This window comes from Chelonoidis abingdonii, unplaced genomic scaffold (genome assembly GCF_003597395.2).
Source record: "Chelonoidis abingdonii isolate Lonesome George unplaced genomic scaffold, CheloAbing_2.0 scaffold0001, whole genome shotgun sequence".
Taxonomy (NCBI): domain Eukaryota; kingdom Metazoa; phylum Chordata; order Testudines; family Testudinidae; genus Chelonoidis; species Chelonoidis abingdonii.
This window is the reverse complement of record NW_027424262.1, coordinates 43288-58100: the sequence shown is the minus strand read 5'-3', so window position 1 is coordinate 58100 and position 14813 is coordinate 43288. Positions and strand designations below refer to the sequence as shown.

General features: G+C 46.0%; 1 protein-coding gene across 1 annotated transcript; it reads right to left on the bottom strand.

The window, feature by feature from the left end:
- Nucleotides 1–8088: 8088 nt before the first annotated feature.
- LOC116824137 (serine/arginine-rich splicing factor 7-like) lies at nucleotides 8089–14321 on the bottom strand. Its single transcript, XM_032779220.2, is given in 11 exon segments — nucleotides 8089–9271; nucleotides 10448–10483; nucleotides 11571–11618; nucleotides 12270–12371; nucleotides 12483–12557; nucleotides 13430–13452; nucleotides 13454–13518; nucleotides 13521–13577; nucleotides 13680–13774; nucleotides 13776–13887; nucleotides 14213–14321. Coding segments are annotated over 11 exon segments (699 nt in total). The 5' UTR covers nucleotides 14241–14321; the 3' UTR covers nucleotides 8089–9213.
- Nucleotides 14322–14813: the final 492 nt, after the last annotated feature.

Here is a 14813-nt window from a genome sequence, read left to right as displayed (position 1 = left end):
AGCTGCCAGATCTGTTACTGTGACCATCTCTGCAGGGGTCTCTCAGTGGCACTTAAGGAAGAGGAGAAAGACTGCACGTCAGCTGACTGACTAGTCCCAGGCACGAGCCACATGGGGCTGGCATCAAGTGAATCTCAATCTTGGCTTCAAGAGCCTTTTTAAGAATAGTTATTGATCAGGGGGGCGGTAGTGTTGAGGACTGTCCTGCAATGTCCCCTTGGAGATCTGAGGATCTCCTCACTTCTCCCCCCAAATCACATCCCCCAACCTGAAGAGGGACAGAGGAACAGGAGTCCAAATCTGAGCTCACAAACTTCTCCTTTGGGCAGGCTCAGGCTGGGTGTTCTGCCTCCACAACATGCCTGGACATCCCAGCAGGGCCAGAGCAAACCGCTACTGGATTCATACCTGGTTCAAGACCCTTTTCTCTCTCCAGGCCTCCACCTGCTCATCCAACTGCTCCAGGATCAGAGAAAGCAAGTGCCGACTGAGCTGAGGTGAGAGGCGTTTTCAGTGGAGAATCTCACTGTTACAGTGGCGCTTCTCCAGCACACCCTGGTTCTGTTAAAGGCGCGTGTGCTGGAGCTCTTGTCAGAGCATCTAGAGACAATACCCACATGGCTATGGCTGGGGGCCCCCTGCCATGGGGAACTAGAGCACAGGGTGATGTGGGACTGACACAAGCTTCTGCGTTCTCTCCCCTGGGCCCAGTGATTCCCAGAGTGCTGGCAGGAGAGTTCCAGGGCTGGGGAGAAGTGGAGGGTGGCATCAGTTTGCAGATTCCACATAAATAGGCCAAAGAGCCCAGTTCCTTAACACTGTGACTCAGGTTTCTCCTGCCTGATTTTTCACCTGACTGAGCTAAGGCCCTACACCCAAAACACATGGGACAAGAGGGATTTTAAGCTGTTTTTCTAGTCAAGTCCCAGGTTCTGTCCCTAGCTGGACAGCAGCAGTCCCCGCTGAGCATGAATTTTCTGTAAACCTTTCCAGCACCCCCCCGCCCCATTGTTCAGTTACATGAGATGGGAAACCAGGCACCACCAAGGGAACTCAGCCTATGCACGCTCCCCGGTACGCCCCCGGGGAACACGTTACATGCTCAGAGCATAGAGTTCAAAGATCAGGACGTCAACATGCTTGGAGCCCAGCATAGTCTTTCCATGAGTTCTCATTGCTTTGCTTAGCCTCAAGAGAGAGGGAGAATCTAAAGCTCACTTCCCTCTTCATCCTGGTCAAGGGAAAGGGATTCATAACACACGCATGGTGTAGAACATGGGCCTCAAATAGCCCAGAAGGCCTGGGAGTGCAGGGTGCAGGACCGCAGGGCAGGGCAGAGCGGGATAGGAAATGTGGGGTCTGGCAGCCTCTCTCTCTCTGTGTCTGACATTTATACCATAATCTGAATGTGTGTGCAGGTAGGGCCATCAAGGAGATCCGGAGAGGGGCAGTCATGCTGGAGGGACCATCGTTGCAACAGCTCAGTGACTGGATCCAGGAAGGAGGTTCCAGGCACTGGCATAAGTGGGTTTGGTTCCTGGCTCAGGGATGAAGGGCTGAGTTTTCTTTCCTGGGGGTGGTGCTACATGTTTCCACTGGAGCTCTGCCCCCCTCCCCTGCCTAATCCCCATGGGTGTGGGAAGAGAGGACTCCATGTCCCACCCATAAAAGTCACTCCTTCATTGTGTGGAGGTGGCATGCCAGTGCACTTTCCACAGTGTTCCCACCCCCTCCGTCTCAGGAATCGCAACTGGACAGCGCTTGTGGGGCTTGAAGTTTACAAGTTCAGCCGCTGGCTCAGAGAACAGGTTCATTGTGTATTTCCCCAGAGAGGCTACTCCTGCAGGTTTGAATTTAGAAATAAAGATGAGGAACCTTCCCCTTGGTTCTCTCTATCTTCTCATTCCTCTCTGCCAGGCCTTTGGCTGTTTGTCTCCCTGCTCCTGAGGAACCTTCCCCTTGGTTCTCTCCATTTTCTCGTTCCTCTCTGCCAGGCCTTTGGCTGTTTGTCTCCCTGCTCCTGGACCAGGCACAGAACAAGGTGCAAATAGGAATGAGGTGAGCAGGATTTTCTGTGGAAAATGGGAAGCAGGCAAAAAGGTCACAGAGATCAGAGATGCAGAGGATGTGAAGATCATCCAGTCCCTCTCCATGATTATGCAGGACTGCCACCTTTGGTGCATTTCAAGTCTAATTGTAAAGTCCCAAGAGATGAATGGGGTTAGGCCCTCCTTCACTGGGAGGCTATTCACAGCCTGAGAGCTCAACCTCCGGATACAACTCTGAGATTCCATTTCCTCATCACATCCTGTTATTCCTTGGTGTCATCCAGCTTTGCCCTGGGAAATCTCTCTCCAGCCGTGGGGAGACCATCTTCCTCCACAAAAGGGCCTAAGTGCACCATGCCAACAGCTCTAGTACAGGACACACAGGCCAGTCCTCCCCCAAGACAATGGGGCAGTCACATTCATCCCAAGGAGCCTCACAAAGGCAGGGGCACAATTCTGTGCAAACAGGGAAGCGAGATCCTCAGAACTAAGCTCCTCATGAAAGCTTGTGTTGTTTCGCAGATTCCCCAGCCACCGCAGCTGCTCCTTTCCCATGCAGACCACGGCAGCAGTCAGAGGGACGCTCCCTGGGGGGAGATGCTTTAGCAGTGGGAAAAGGAGCCATCAAAAGCCATTATAAACAGGTAATTTCTACTTTCTTCCCCACTGAAGACAATGGGCCTAATTCTGGAAGAGCCCTATCCCTACAAGTGAGAAGCATGGGGCACATACAGAGGATGTGCTGTTTCTAACCTGTAGCTGGAATGATTCACCCACCTCTTTGGGCTTGGAGGGTGGCTGGTTGCAGGGAGGGGGGTTACAGGGTGAGGAGCCAACAGGCAATGGTGTTTCATGGTCTCCTTCAGGACTCAACCTCCTGGCTGCTGAATCACCAAGTCCAGCACCAGTTCCCTCAGGACAAAGGAGCTGCCCCACCAGGTCACCGCCAATAGGGACCATCGGCTGTCTGCACGAGAGGTGAGCACATGCGCTGGCCTGGCTGGAGCGTGAATGCTCAGCAATGACCCAGTGTCCCTTGGCATGGAATTGCTGCTCACATACGGAGCTCTCCTACGTGCTAATTCACTGGGTTTGGCATGTGGAATTACTGGCTCATGGGAGGCTTGCTGGCCCCTTGTGCTGCCTCATCAGGGTGGGGCACCCACTTGTTGGGTCCTGTCTGTGACCCAGACTGACAGCTCTTCAGGGCAGGGCCTGTCTCTGAACTCTGGCTTTGTGGAGCATCCTGGGGCTCAAGCCCCCACCACCCTGGAGTAATGAGCAATAAACACAAACTCCATCAGGCTTGTTTTTATGCTAGTGGTGCTGGTTGAGTTAGGAACAGAGGTTCTCAAACTCGGGGTTGAGAGCCCAAGGGGGTCACGAGGTTATTACAGGGAGGCTTGCAAGCTGTCAGCCGCCACCCCCAACATTCATAATAGCGTTAAATAAAATCTATAAGCTGGGGGGAGTGTCATGCTCAGAGGCTGGCTGTGTGAAAGGGGTCACCCATAGATGTTTGAGAACCACTGCTCTAGGGGATGATGGGTGCTGAGTCCTTCAGGCCATGCTGGCTTGAGTGAGGTAGAGTAGCTAGGTGCCAGGTTTTCAACCAGAAAGTCCAGTCGAAAAGGGAAATGACAGTCTGGTCAGATCTACTGACCAGACACCCAAAGTTCAGTTACTGTGGGCAGGTACTGGATCATCACCCATGCCACCCCCATCTCAGCTGGAGTCACCTCCTCCCTGCATCAGGCAGCTGCAACTCCCAGCCCAGGGTCTGCAGGGGAGTCCCTGCTGACCAAGGCAAGGGGGTGGAAGGGGAAAAACAGTGATCAGCTTGGGGAAGGGGATAAGAGGGGTGGATGGAGGCAAGGCAAGGGAGCAGAGGTTCCAGCACTTGTGTCCAGCTTTTAATTGGCAACCAGGGTTGGGCAGGGAGGAGCTGGAGCCCTGTAGGGTCAGCACTGACTGTAGGGACAGGATCTGGGGCTCCAGGCTGGCTCAGACTGATGCTTCAAGGATGGGAGAGCATCATAGGGCAAGCTCTACTGCCATATAAGCTGGTGCAGCTGCTTTGGAGCTCTGCCCCCTATCCCAATCCCATGGAGGTGCCAGCACCAGGCAAGAAGCTCCATGCTTAGGTGTAGCCTAACCAAGAGCCGGAGGGCAGCCAGGCTGGCAAGGAGATGCCTTCTGGCAGAGCCTAGCTTCCTGGGGCCTCACAATGCACCAACCTGAGAGCAGCCAAGAGGCAATAAGCCCCCAATCTGATCCTCAGTCTTGGGTGCCCCTAACAGCAGCCTCTGTGGGTGGCTCCCCCCATTCCACACTAACCCTTCAGTGGCCTCCTTTCCTGACCACTCCTCACCCAAACCCCAAGCTGGCTCATCCCCCCCCCCACCTTTCATCCTCTCCCCTGCTCACTAACATCTCTATTGGAGCCTGGCTCCATCCATCAGGCTGGGATAGGGCCCTGCAAGGAGGGGAGCTTCCTTATCACTGTGGCTGGAGACACACAGTGCTGGCTGCTTCCCCACATGAAACCAGTTAGCAGAAGAGGACTGAGATACTTCCATCAGAGCAGAGAACGCTGAAGTCGACATGTAACTTCAGAGACAAAACTATTTTCTAAAAACTAAAAAAGCCACCATGGCTGAAAATCCATGTAGAAGAAGCAGGGAGAGATAAAAAGGCATCTTTTAAAAATTGGAAGTCAAATCCTAGTGAGGTAAATAGAAAGGAATGTAAATTAAGTGTAAATATGTAATAAGAGAAGCCAAAAAGGAGTTTGAAAAACAGCTAGCCAAAAACTCAAAAAGGTATTAACAAAATGTTTAAGTATATCAGAAGCAGGAAACCTGCTAAACAACCAGTGGGGCCCCTGGACAATTGAGATACAAAAGGAACACTTAAAGACGATAAAAGTCATTGCGGAGAAGCTAAATGAATTCTTTGCTTCAGTCTCCATGGCTGAGGATGTTAGGGAGATTCCCAAACCTTTGTAAGTGATAAATCTGAAGAATTGTCACAGACTGAAGTGTCATTAGAGGTGGTTTTGGAATTAATTGATAAACAGTAACAAGTTGCCAAAACCAGATGGCATTCACCCAAGAGTTCTGAAAGAACTCAAATGTGAAATTGTGGAATTATTAACTATGGTTTGTAATCTGTCCTTTAAATCAGCTTCTGTACCCAGTGACTGGAAGATAGCTAGTGTAATGCCAATATTTAACAAGGGCTTGAGAGGTGATCCCAACAATTACAGATCAGTAAGTCTAATGTTGAGCAAAAATAAAATTGTCAGACACATAGAACATAAATTATTGGGCATCCTCATTACTTGTTTCCTTGCAGCCCACAGCTTTCTTCTTCTGCAGTGAACAAGGAACCTGTTCCAGGGGTCCTGCTGACAGCTCCTTCATTTCCCTGTGCATCCCACTCAGTATCAACATTCCTCTTAGCATGTTTCACCCATTACAAGACAGTGTATCACCAATTGACAGCTGAGTTAAAGCATCACTAAAGTGCATGACAGTAAAGGTATACATCAGGATTACACCACATAGGTGAGCATGGTCCCTGCAGTAGGGAACGAATCAAACACCAGCAGGGAATTTTCCTTGCCCTCAAACTTAACTCAATTCTTTAAAACAGATGCCTTCACAATAAAATCAATTTAAGAACTCTGAGGACACAAATGAGGTAAACGCTGCCCTCTTACAAAGACTAGCTTGCAAGGGGGCTGTACACTGCCTTTTCCTTTCTGATGTTTTTAAATGAGTAATTCAGAATAAGATGAATTCTGAGCAAAGCCATTTGCTCAGGGGAATACAGAAAGACAACACAGATCATAGAATGATGCTAAAGTTTTTGTTGTTGTCTATTTAACTCAAACCTCACAAAACTGTGGGAAGTGATCTGTGACTGATCCAAGACCCTGGATAAGGAGCAGACAGTCTCATTCTCATCTGAAAAATTCAGAGAAAAGTGCTGGTAACTGTCATCTACAACTTTTCAGATTCAGTGGCCACAGTACATCAACCAAGGGAAGAAGTTGGAATAAGACTAAAAAGCAGCTACATTTAATACAAACTACAGTGCTTGTGTTGCCCTTTTCAGGGGAAAGGCAGAACCCCCCGCTCCATTTCACATTTGCTATATTCCTCTCAGCCCTTGCTACATTTGTCTGGTTCTTTTCCACTGCAAGTACTTTCCTGGCCCAATTTCTTCCTCCATTTTTGTACATCTGCTTTTCTCCCCCAATCATCCTCTTCCCAGCTCCAGGCCTGTGGGTTTTCACAGGCATCTAGTTTCCTCTTGAGGCTTCTCTACATGGGAAAATTACAATAGCTTAACCTAAACCAGTGGCTCTCAGCCAGGGGTAGGTGTACCCCTGGGGGTACGCAGAAGTCTTGCAGGGGTACATCAACTCATCTTTTTGCCTAGTTTTACAACAGGATATGTAAAAAGCACTAGCAAAGTCAGTACAAACTAAAATTTCATATGACTTGTTTATACTGCTCTGTATACTATTCACTCAAAGTACGATATTTATATTCCAACTGATTACAATTTTTCAGTATAGTGTGCTGTGACACTTTTGTATTTATGTCTGATTTTGTAAGCAAGTAGTTTTTAAATGAAAGGAAACTTAGTGGAACACAGGACAAATAGACTCCTGAAAGGGGTACAGTAGTCTGGAACGGTTGAGAGCCACCGACCTAAAGCATAAATTTAAACTAATGCAAAGCTCTGCACCGACACTTATTTCAGTTTAAGGGTTTGTTACTGCAGTTCAGTTTGCACCTGTTCCCAACTAATTTACACTAAACCAAAATCAAGAGCATCCACACAGTAAATGCACCCCTCATGTTACGCCAGTGCAACTCATGTACTCAAGCCATTATACTGCTATACTTCAACTTCTCTAGACTGACCTCACTTTCAGCTTCTCTTTGGTGCTAGACTCCTCTGTACAATGAATAAGGATACCTGTAAGCAATGACTTCTAGGTATATTGGCTGAATCATTTCCTTATAATTATACAATGTTATCTCCCATTCCCCATTTTTCAGTTTTTGGGGTCTTGTATTTAAGAATTAGCAAAACGTCAACAGAATACTTTAACAGGAGCATCAGCTTCCATTGCTAAACTACAATGCACTGTACGGATGGAAAGTTAGACCCCGCAAAAATGAAGTCAAGACAAACCTAGGAAACTAGCTAATAGATTTAAGAAATAAGCCCAGCAGGTGACCATGAAAACTGTCAAAATAAGAAACCTTTACCAAAATACGGCATTCTAACAGCTAATACTCAATAACCTTCATGTGTTAACAAGTCTAGGGACCAACCTGTTCAGAGTGTTGGGACTACTTAGTTGCAAAAGTCTTACAAGCATGAGTGAAGCCTAACATTAGATGAGAAGTCTATTACCGGAAACTTGTGGATTACCCAAAATTTGTCTTTTGGGCCAAGTAATTTTCTATTTAAGGTACTATGTTAAGGCTTATACTTTTACAAGCATAATTCACCATTAGACATATCATTAGAAGGACGAACAAGTCTGTTCTTTCAAACTCAGCGCCTGTGAAGGTGCTCTAAAGCGCCTTCCCTGAATGCTGAAACTGGTATTTAACTACAGAATCAGAACAGCCAGAATGGGTCAGACCTATAGACCATCTAGCCCGCCGACAATAGCCATGAACAGAACAGGGAATCATCAAGTGACCCATCCCCTGTCAGTCACTCACTCAGTTTCTGGCAAACAGAGACTAGGGATACCATCCATGCCCACCCTGGTTAATAGCCATTAATGGGCCTATCCTCCATGAATTTATTTAGTGGTTTTTTTTTTTGTTTTTTTTTTTAAATAGACCAGCATATTGAAGAGCTGCAGTGTTCTGTTTTTTTATCAAAAAGGTTCCTGGCAGTCTAACAACATCCTTACCAAAAGACAGTCGTGCTCAGTTTCAATATGAAGTGTCAAAGCCACTTGCAACTTATTAGAGATCACAAAATAGGCTTCAGTTTGAAATACTTCCTCATATACAATTTATTTTTACGCTCTTCAATCATGTATTTGGTACGTACTACAGGAATTAGGCAAAACCTTTTATGGTACTGGTAAGCTATCAGCCTACGGGCTGCTTTATGATTGCAACATATGTTGCAGAACAGATCATGACTGCATAAAAGTCACTCGTTTAGTTCATTTTCCCCCTAATTTGTTTAACTGGACAAAGTTGGTTGCAGAAGAGAAGTCATGACAGCTGTATTTTTTTTCTCCCTCAACATGCACTGTTTAAAGGTAACCTGCAAAAAAACCCCACTGTGCTTGTGCTATTTTTGGCTTCTTTATATGTAAAAAGTAGGGGCAATTGAGTGGTTTAAAATTTTGTAAACACTCTGGTTGAAAGTTAATGACCAGTTAGCTTCACTGTGAGTAAAAATTCCTTTCAACACCTTCATTTAAGAATTCAAAACATCTGATACCTCACTGATTCTCCGATATGGCCAGGGAAGACTAGACTTTACATTCCCAATCACTAAGTTAAAAACCAATAGAACAAAAAGTTACACTTCCTTTCAGGACACTTTCAGAATCAAAAACGTATTAAAAAAGGCACAAACACCTTCTGTAGTAACACTTTGCAGATCACCTTTAACTTGCGTCACCTCATCCATATCTCAGAACAAAAGCAGAAATTAAAGATACACCTTTGTCTAGAATTCAAAATAAACTGAGAAGATATGACTGTTTGATAGCCATCAATTTAAGTTTGACTACCTGTATAACATCAACTTCAATGACATACATGACTTGCTTTAAAGTTACTGAAGCATTAACAGAAGCAGTAGGGCTACCACAAAGGTTTTTAGTTAGAAATACACATTTTATTTCTATGTGTCAATAAAAAAAAAAAAAAAAAAAAAAAAAGTCCCACATTTTCAGATCACAGGATGCAAATGCATACAACAAAAAAGTTGCGCACTAATCTACGAATGTGATGTCACAATTTAGAAGATCCCAATCCAGGCCAATTGTTATTTGATTGAAATACCCTTCTAAGACTAAGCCCTTACCATTTACATCAGACACAAAATCCCTTTAACAACGTAAACAAAATAACTTTCTTCCTAAAAGGTTAACTTTGAAATTTCAGTCCATTCTTACAGGACTTGCACTCCTCCTTCGAGGGCTTCCTGATGGTGAACGACTGAAAGTGAAAGAAAAACAGAAGTTAGTTGGAGTAACTCTAGTGTTGACTTGGAACTTCCGATATAGCAATGTCACCGGGGGGGAGGGAGAAACCATTTTCTGTAATAACCCAATAATCAGCACCAATGAAAGTAGATAATTAGTTTTCCTTTTAAAATAGATCTTACACACATTTCCTCATTAACAGGAAAGGATAAAAAGGAGGCTACAAACAAGGACCTTGAGGTCAGGCATACACTACTCCAGTTCCCATGCACTCCTTCCCTCAAGAGACTTCAGTCAAGCTTGGAAAAGTGGCCTCCAAGTGTTGAGAAGATCACACTTATCCTGAATTAATGGAAAATGGTTAAAAATGGCTCAAACTAAAATGGAAAAATCTAAGGCTAATAATTACATAAAACATGCAATGTTCTAGCAAATATTCATCTGCATTACAAAAGGGAAATGTAGAAAATTCTATCTTGCTATTATCATGTAGCAACAACAGACTGTACAGCTGTTAGTCAAAACAGAGCCACCAGCAAGATGGACCACAGTCTGACTTCAATTCGGTCAGATGGGTGTTTGTTACAAGAAGCCTTTATGTTTTGCTTCCCACATTTAATCCATTTACAGTTTTACTCTGAGCCATTTACATTTTCCATTCAAATATTTTACTCTGGCTATATCCCCCCACCCCTTGAGAAAGTAGGTTCAGTCCTTCTGAAAAGGATTTAATTGTAAGCCAGAAGTAGCCCACTGCACCTTCTAGAACACAAGTTAATCTCATTATGATCACTGGAGTTTTTAAACAGACTGCTTAAAATTGATTCCCCCTGTGCTTAAAATTTATTTCATGCTTTAGCTCATTCACTTTATAACGACTTCATTAACTTGCAATTATGAGGATGGAAGTAATACAGCAATAGCCAAAGGCAAGATCCTCATAATACAACATGCACCCACTTTCTTGGAAACAGCTTTACCATGATGAGCCTCATCTTAGTAATCAGTGTCCTATGCATTAATTAAGGCAGCCCTGTCCATCCAAAACACACCTTACAGTTAAATCAGAGACAAAATATAGGGAAAAATTCTGAAAACTCGTTTGACTGAGATTACCAGTAGAGACCACTGAAGACACAACAACATTTATTCTACACCCAGCAGTCTTTAATCGCAAGATTCAACTTACCTTCTCTTTGGAGATGGTGATCTGGACTTTGATCGGCTGCAAAATATGGACACAAGTTTTTATCTGTCCTCATCTTGAGACGCAGTCACCATCCATCACTACTTATTTAATGAAAACATGCTGGTACATTTCAAGTCTGGTGCCCACATTTGTGTTTCATCCCACCTATTTCTACTTCTTGGCAACTCTTCTGAGTAGTTTTGTTTGTTCAGAAAATCCATCAACAAAAGCCATATAACCACCATCAGAAACAAAGTTCCCCTGCTGTTATTGCGACATTTTAAAACTACCAACAAGATGTGAACATCTAACTGATTCCAGAACTTCTGTAGCTCTGCAGCCAAGAGAGTTCCCTTTGTTCTTCTGTAAATAAGCCATTAGAATCTTCTGCTTGCTTGAAGGTGAAGTTCAATGGTCAATATCTTTAAAACCATTCAGTGAACAATGCCAATGCTTTACACTTTTCACTAACTCCCATCCTGAAAGCACTCTTCTGTTACTACTGGACCACTAAACTGCATACTTATGTTATGTCACAAAGAAGATTTATGTTAAGATTTGAATTCTAGGAGTAGTTCATTCATAGAAAAAACAGTCTCAGTCCTACATTTGAGTAACATGCCTACTATCTGAGTTTCCCTAGCTGACACAAATTGATCATGGCTAGTTGTTCACTGCACACCACTAGCGTATGCAAATGAATCAGGGCATACTGCAGAATGGCTAAATGAACATTTGAATTTAGGGGGAACTAATGTTAAGTTTCTGCCTGTTATCTCATGAATGTCATATTGAAACAGCACATTTTAGAATCAAGAGGTAACTTCCCCCAAACACACCCTAGGGAGTCTCTTGAGTTCTCTATTACTGTGGATTTGTATTTTGCTAGGTGCTGTTTAAGCTTTTTTCCAGCAAGTTTGGGGTTTGAAACTACAAAGTGTCCCTTCTAATATACTTTCCTGGCACCAACTTCATTTTTACAGGACACATTAGGGTCTTAGTGCAGGCAAATTTCTGGTACACGAACAAGTTTTGCCTAATATGCATCTATCTATGGCAGAAAGAACTAATGCATTTGACTACGTAAACCTGTAGCTTTAATTAATTATGGCAAACATCTTACCTGCTTCGTGGCCATAAAGCAGATCTGGATCTGGATCTGGATCTAGACCTAAAGTTTGAGGAAGGAAACTAATGAAAACCAACTTAACTGCACAAGAATTAATTTCTGTATTAATACAGCAATGCAGTAAGAAAAATACAAATCCACAGCATTTGCTGTCTAAGTAAAAAACTCCAGGCAGTCAATACTGCAGCAGCAATTTTGTTATCTGAGAAGGATCCTGTTTGCCAGCTTTAGACAGAGGTGCTATTTTCCAAAAAAAATCAGAAATCAAACACTGAAACATGGGAAGTTGATGTCACTGATAAGCTTTTATTATATTATGCTATGTAAAGCAATTTTTATTTACATAAATTGCTCCAGGGCTTTGACCACAATACTTACATATTGTTTGGGGTGTGATTTTATTCACACTCAAGGACATAACTAGGCCAGCAAAATGTTTAAGTATACACCAGACCCTAAGACCAGCTAAACATGCAATACCAAAAAATCAAGAGAACTGTTTTTTGAATATTCACTTTAGTTGAGGGGAAATTCCCCCATGTTAATATGTCTGGTCTTGTGAAGCTCATTCTTTACATGTTATTTGGCAAGTAGATTCTGGGAGCTTTCACTACCTCCTATCATACCATTCAAATATTCTGAATCCACCTTAAAAAAAATGTTGGCTGATAAGAATAATACAAAACCAATTACCTTGATCTTTTTAAAGAACGTGACCGGGATCTACGGGGTGAGGCTGATCTAGATCTACGAGGTGACACCGACCTCGATCTGCGAACAGAAGCTGACCTGGATCTGCAGTGAAAAAAATTGAAAACATTATACAATACTTTGCTCGCCTTTAAAGAAGGAGAATAGTATGTTTGACTTCTCTTAAAAAGGAAAGCACAAGGGAGTCAAACTCACCGCCTACCACGGCTTCGGCTGCGTGACCGAGAATACCTTCTTCCTCTGGACCTTGAATGAGATCTAGACCGTGACCTAATGGTAGGTTAGAAAAAATAACTATTAGAAAACAAATTTAGCAATTATCGCACGTGAGCCTCTGTTGAAGTTAAATTTTCAGACAACTAAAAATTAGTGTCTGTCAGTTGGAAAAACTCAGGGCCTATATTTGCTTTGAGTATTTTTACTACCTAGAAAAGATGTTAAGCTGAATTACATTTAGAATTACATTATAATATAAAACACTGTAATGTGTATTAAAATAAACCTTGCAAGTTTGCAGGTCGACCCTCTTTGGCCCAAGGTCTAGCAGATCTAGACGATCTAGAAGTATCTATAGCCGATCGCTGCATCTAGGTGTTCTCTTCAATCTAACGACGATCAAACTGACAGCCAAATGAGCCAGGGTGAGGCTTGATTGACGCAAGAAGATTTTTCTAGGTGGGAATGTGGTCAATCTGGTGTTCCTCTTTCTAAACCGGAGGGGGGGGGGCCCCAATTGAAAGCCAAATTTACTGTTACGGCGATCACCATCTCAAATTTTCTGCCCTTTAAAGAATATGGTGAAGCTAGGTGTAGATGGCTCGAGGGGATCTGGCCTCTTATGCTGATCACCTCAAGGTCTAGAAGGATCTTAATTGTCGGATTTTGCAAGGCGCCTCAGCATGAAACCTTAAGGCTTGTGACATTCTGAATCAAGGCGACTGACTCAAACGAAGAAACCTGAAAGGTTTTGACCAGGTTGATTGTTAATATATTAACATTATATAAATATACAAAATGTAAAATACACCTGTATAAATACGACATTAAAGTTAAATTAAAAACTGGCATAAACATTCTCTTCTTGCTAACAAGACTACATCTCACCTAGCAAAGAGAACCATCACATCCTTTCACACACATACCTGCTCCTCCTCCTCCGACTATATGCGGTGACAGTCATAAGCATAATGACCCTTGTCTCCACATCTCGTAGCATCGTCGTTCGGATCGAAGGCCGCCGCGCGGAGGCTCGTCGAGCGGGGAGCGCGGGCATGCCCGTGGACGAGCCCACTTCACCCGCAGCCACACACAGACCGCAACCCCAGAGCGCCGGTTAGGGCGTGCGTCGCTGCTGCGCAGCGGGAAAGATCAGGCCCGCGAGGAGCCGCGCACCGCGACGCATAGCAGTCTCGCGCACCCTTACTTTCATCCATCCAGCACCGCGTTCTTCCGCGCCCTCAGGGTCTCTGAACTCCACGAAGCGAAGCCGGCGGGTTCCGCGCGATCCACACGGTGCGCAGGGGGCCGTAGTAGCTGAAGGCTCGCTCCAGCTCGCCCTTGCCGGCGCCGGTGCCCAGGTTCCCCACGTACACCTTGGTCTCTGCAAGAGCAAGTCACACGCTCGCTGGGGGGGGGCCGAGCAGCCGCCCCGCCTCACCCCCAGGCGAGCGGAGGGAGGCGCGGCCGCAGCGCGAAAAGCTTCGCCGGTCCCAGCTGCCGCTGAGGCGCCGCAGCCATCTTGGCCGCCTCACCCGCGGGGATCCCTGGCCCAGACGCGCGGCGAGCGCCCAACGTGCGCAAAATGGCGGCGGCGGCCTCCTCCCCCGCAGCGACCCCCACACGTCCCGTCCTGCCCCCCCGGATCCCCGTTGCCGGCCCCCCGATCCCCGTTGCCGGCCCCCCGCACAGCACGGCCTAGCTCCTACCGCCTCCATAGCGGCCGTAGCGAGACATGGTTCCCGCGCCAACCGTCACCCAGCCTCGCCTGCTGCCTGCCTCTCTGCGCGCAGGCGCCGCGAGCAGTTTATATGCAGAGAGCGGCGCACGCGCACAGCACCGCCGGCCGCCCGCGCGCTGAGAAGGCGGGAAAGAAAACCCACCCCTTTCTCCCCGTTTCCATAGTAACGCGCTGTGGTAGAAGAACTTGTGCCCGCGGGCGGGGGAGCGTGAGCGACTGGTGTCGGCGTGGCCCCAACAGAGCCATGGGGGGAGGACTAGGGGGACTGGGCCCCCTTAGAGATACCCCAGGGTATGGGGGGGCTGGGCCCCAACAGAGCCATGGGAGGAGGGCTAGGGACTGGGCCCCCTTAGAGCTCCCCCAGGGGTATGGAGGGGCTGGGCCCCAGTAGAGCCATGGGAGGAGGACTAGGGGACTGGGCCCCATTAGAGCTCCCCCAGAGGTATGGGGGGGGCTAAGTCCAAATAGAACCATGGGGGGAGCTAGGGGACTGGGCCCCCTTAGAGCTCCCCCAGGGGTATGGGGGAGCTGGGCCCCAGTAGAGCCTTGGGGGGAGGGCTAGGGATTGG